The 4,568-nt window shown below is 37.2% G+C and overlaps 1 protein-coding gene across 1 annotated transcript; it reads right to left on the bottom strand.

Annotated features, from left to right (window-relative positions):
• Positions 1–1,496: 1,496 nt before the first annotated feature.
• Positions 1,497–3,807, bottom strand: LOC149252149 (protein kinase STUNTED-like). The gene is made up of 7 exons (XM_089456613.1): positions 3,345–3,807; positions 2,968–3,216; positions 2,636–2,796; positions 2,407–2,483; positions 2,168–2,315; positions 1,916–2,065; positions 1,497–1,709 (listed from the first exon to the last, which is right to left on the bottom strand). The coding sequence occupies exons 1-7, from the start codon at positions 3,565–3,567 to the stop codon at positions 1,599–1,601; spliced, it is 1,119 nt and encodes a 372-aa protein (XP_089312739.1). The 5' UTR covers positions 3,568–3,807; the 3' UTR covers positions 1,497–1,598.
• Positions 3,808–4,568: the final 761 nt, after the last annotated feature.

Raw genomic sequence — 4,568 nt, 5'->3', positions numbered from 1 at the left:
TTGAAGTTAGAGATGTAGGATAGTTTTAATGTTTTGGATTTGAAGGCTGAATTTTTTAAGGTGTAATGTTAGAGAACAGCTTTGCAATTACCTGAACTCGAGAAGCAGCATTTCATGGCAATAAAAAATTGCCAAAATATAAATACTATATAATTATAAGTTGAGCTCATATATTTGCAAAATCTGTTAGATTCTTACAATTATTATTCTTTTAGTGATGAGATTAGTATGTTGTTAAGTCAGCAGAATGGTACCTGTCTCTTCATGTTATTATGTAGCAAAATGGTACCATGGAAGGAATATGACCCACGAACATATAGTGGTGGAATTTTACACAACCTAAACCGTTCTTATTGAATTTTGTGGATATTGTCATGATTATGGCTTGGTAATTAAATAAAAAAGAATTAGGTTCAGTCCTTTACAATAAGTGATGAATATGCACATTAGTATGGTGACAAGGTCTTTAGTTATTGCTATTGTTAACCATAAATCCTTCCATCGATGGAAACATTTCTATGGATGAAAAGTGAAAATGCAGTGTGGTGTGTGTTGTGATATCCTTGAAGATGAATAAATGCATTCTACTGTGTAGCTTTTAACTTTTGATTCTCATTAATACCATAGTATTCACCGGTACACCTTTGCATTGTCTTATGTGATATTCAACCTGAATCAAACCCTGCATCTGTTCATTCATGATATTATGAAATAAAAATTGCTAGTGTTATAAATGAAATTTGAAAATTAGACATGGCTACTCTGTTTTAATAGTTGGTGAATGCTAACCATTAACTATTTGAACCCTTGGTCCTTTTGTTAGACCAAAAACGCATCAGGCATGGCCCTTATGGCGCATCAAAGAAGGATCTCAAGCTTCAGCACATTTGATCCATTTGATCAATCAACCTGGCATCCATGAGAACTGGTTAGTAGTGGGTAGTTCTTTCTACGGTTCTCTCCACCACTTCTGAATTGACAATATATTAGCATTACCAAAAAGTTACTCTTCTTGGTACTTGTCTACCCAGAGCAGTGTAATGAACACCGTAGATCCATTTTCACTATTTACATGAGATTGACAGTAAAAAGTAGAAATGTGGACACGACACTGAAAAAATCAGCATGCGAACAAAAGATGCCAACTAGTCAAACATTGCTCAGATCTGCAGCCAAGATAATGGAGTACTGACATCTTGATCTTCCTTTCCGCCCATGAGCTTGCTTCTAACTTCAAGGAATGCTTTAACGAAGTCAATGTTATTGTTCAATCCCCTAGTTTTCATACAATCCTTAGCTATTCTTTGAGGTCTAGCATAATACGTCACATTCCTGGCCATATAAGAATATGAAACCACTGTGGCCATGGGAAACTTATAAAGCAACCATAAACAAATGTATTGCTGGCAACGAAACTCACTTCTTTTAATCTTGAATTAAAAGCTTGATGAATTGCTACATCGGTGCAGTCAGTAATCTTCCAAAGAATTGTTTGTTGGCAAAATGCCCACACTATGATCTGTGCTACTAAGTGATACCGTATCATCATCCACCCCAAGCATGGCAAGGGTGAGATGGGTTTGTATATCATGCCCCCCCTAATTTTCTACAATGTCATCCTCATCTGAAGTATCCATATCCTTGATCATTGTATTCTGGCACCACGCCAAGTCAGTCCTCTCATCTTCTCCTTGTAGTAGTTTTAAAATCTGCCATTAATCATATCTTGGTATTAAAGAGTAAGCAGAGATGAATAGATGTGGTTAACATAGAGTGTTTTATAGCTAAAAGAAAATGTAAGAAAAATTGCACCCTAAAGTAATTTTTGCAGGTAAAGAATACCCTCAAAAAACACACGAGGTAGTAAAAACAAGCCCCTGAAGCATATAGAAATGAATAGAGGAAGATAAATTACTCGGCTCATGCAAGGACGGTAATGAGATGTTTCCCTTAGACAAAGCGTAGCAGCAAGCATCATTCTATGCATTTCATTTGTATCATAAACATTTTGCAAACATTTGTCAGCAAGACTTTCCATATTCCCATCCTGTAAGAGTGGTCTTGCCTGGTTTCAACATTTACAGAAGGTTAAACATGAGCCCCTAATAAGGATAATCAATATAAATAAACATGAAGAAGAGAGTCAACTGTAAAAACCAGGACTTACCCACATAATCAGGCTTTCTTGACCCTTGGGACTTGCTGTATCAATTGGCTTCCTTCCAGTTATTAGCTCAAGAAGGACCACACCAAATGCATACACATCCATCTTCTCATTAACCTTTCCATAAACAAAGTATTCTGGAGCAAGATACCTGTCAAACTACAATCACAATTAGTGAATTTACAAATTGGATAGCTTTAATCTGAAAATGGCCAATCGAAACTCGGAAGATGCTTACATACCCAAATGTTCCTAAAACATCGCTGCAAGTGATATATGAAGATGTTGGTGCCCACCTTGCTAGCCCAAAATCTGACAACTATTATAATAACACGCACATTAATTCTGTTGAAATTTTTCATTAGTGCAGAATTCCAAGTTTCAGTTTACAAGTCTAGATCACTAAGATCTCTTCAAATACTGAATTGTGCAATTTAGTCTTGATTCTTCTTGCAGTAAAAAGATTTATACCTGTGGTTCAAACTCTTCAGAAAGCAAGATATTGGAAGACTTTACATCTCCATGAATGACAGATTGAGAAAAGCCATTATGCAAGTAATCTAATGCTTCAGCAACTCCTACAGCCACTTTTAATCGCACTTTCCAAGGAAGTATTGGCTTTTCCTCTCCTCCTGAAAAATATATACATAGTCAATAGCTAGGACTATAATCAAATCTCAGAAAAGAGAAAATGAAAGACCCTGCCATACAATACATAACACTATGATGCTTAAAACGTACTACTGCTTAATATTTCTACACGATTTCATGATTCTTAAAATGCAATACTGTTGAGTATATACCATGGAGATTCTCTTCAAGGTTTCCTCTGGATACAAAATTATACACCAGAAGGCGGTTAAGGCCTTCTGCACAGTAACCGATAAGTGTAATGACATGGTTGTGCTTCAATAGAGTAAGAATCTCAACTTCAGAAAGAAGCTCTTTCTCTGTTTTGGATGATGAATTCAAGATTTTCACTGCCACCGATTGTCCATCAGGAAGAAATCCTCTGTACACCTTACTGCAGCCTCCTCTTCCTATAAAATTCCCTGCAAGAATAAGGATGTTACATAATTGAATTGAGTTCACAAGGTTAATATACATTTCAAGGGAAATTTCCCATTCAAAACAGAAGCACAGAAATGAAAAACTCCATGAGGAAAACTACAAATGCAACCTGTTGAAAAACCAGAAGTAGCAGATTGCAACTCCTGATATGTAAAATGCCTGCAGGTTTTACTTTGACAAAGGAACTCTAATCTCCTTGCCAAGCAATTTTCTTCTCGATCAGAATCATTCTGCTGACTGCAAGGAAACCCTTCTTCTTTAGAGCATGCTTCAATTGGTGCTACCTCATTTGAAGACCGAGCTTCATGTTCATAGTTGCAAACCTTCTGCATAATCTGTCCTTTCAAATGAAGCTCTCCAGTTGCCTGTGTAAGCCTATTTGGCAACTGTAGTGCCCATTCAACTACAGATGTTTGTTTTGATGTAGACTGTGGAGTAGGAAGCTTGGTCAGTGAATCGGCTCCACGTAAGAGGGGCCATCCAGGTACTGATTCTCCTTTCTCTGTAATCAGTCCCGAAGTCGCCCTTTTGGGAACCTTTTGGTTAAGAACTACCCACTACTAACCAGTTCTCATGGATTCCATAACAAAAGGGAGAAGCATGCCAAGGAAAATGGCATGAGTAAAGAAGAAATTGAAAAGGAGATTTATGAGTTGAAGGAGAGATTCAACATAGTCAAAATGAGGCTTGAAAGAGAATACCAAAGGTAGAGATGGGACCTAAGGAAGAAGGCCAAATTACTTGTCAGAAAAAAGATTTTAAGAGGAAGACCCCTAAAGCTAGAAAGCTAGGGAGGAAGATGAAGCACCTGTTGAGCCTAAAGTTGAATTAGTTCACTATTTTGAACCAGAGCAGGGAATAGTCCTTGATGATGAGGAAGATGTTGAAGAGAGACTATCAGAGAGTCTCATGGACTGCATAAAGAGTTCAAATCAACATATGGATTTGTTGATAGAAGATATGGTGGAAAAAGCATCATAACAGTAGAGGGAGCTACACAAAGAGGATGTCGATGAGACAATAAATGAAAGTCTCATGGGAGGTTAGCTAGAAGTGCTCGTAACATATATACCATATGGGGCTAAAGAGCTTGGTGATTATGATACTGATGCTATGTGTATAGATGCAGATGATAAGGATTTTCAAGAGGGACAATCATTCATAGTTGTCATAAGAATAGAAGAAAGAGAAGGAGTACCTTCCTAAAGCATGGAAGGAAGACAAAATTTGATGTTGGAGGCATCAGAAGAGGCCAGGTAACCTTTTATACTTAAAATTGGTGAATTTTATGTGAATGCATGCTTTGCATGTGAGCAGAATGGACAACTGGTCC

Source organism: Pinus tabuliformis, chromosome 7, assembly GCF_031772625.1.
Source record: "Pinus tabuliformis cultivar Carrire ecotype Pingquan chromosome 7, CPIR1, whole genome shotgun sequence".
Classification (NCBI taxonomy): domain Eukaryota; kingdom Viridiplantae; phylum Streptophyta; class Pinopsida; order Pinales; family Pinaceae; genus Pinus; species Pinus tabuliformis.
This window is presented reverse-complemented; position numbering and strand designations above follow the sequence as displayed.

Bases quoted from the DNA above. Each gene is read 5' to 3' on its own strand.
- LOC149252149 (XM_089456613.1), bottom strand. From the start codon at position 3,567: ATGCAGAAGGTTTGCAACTATGAACATGAAGCTCGGTCTTCAAATGAG. The intron at 2,484-2,635 runs GTATAAATCTTT...TTATTATAATAG, and splicing joins CTGAAGAGTTTGAACCACAG to TTGTCAGATTTTGGGCTAGC. The intron at 1,710-1,915 runs GTAATTTATCTT...GATTAATGGCAG, and splicing joins ACCGTCCTTGCATGAGCCGA to ATTTTAAAACTACTACAAGG.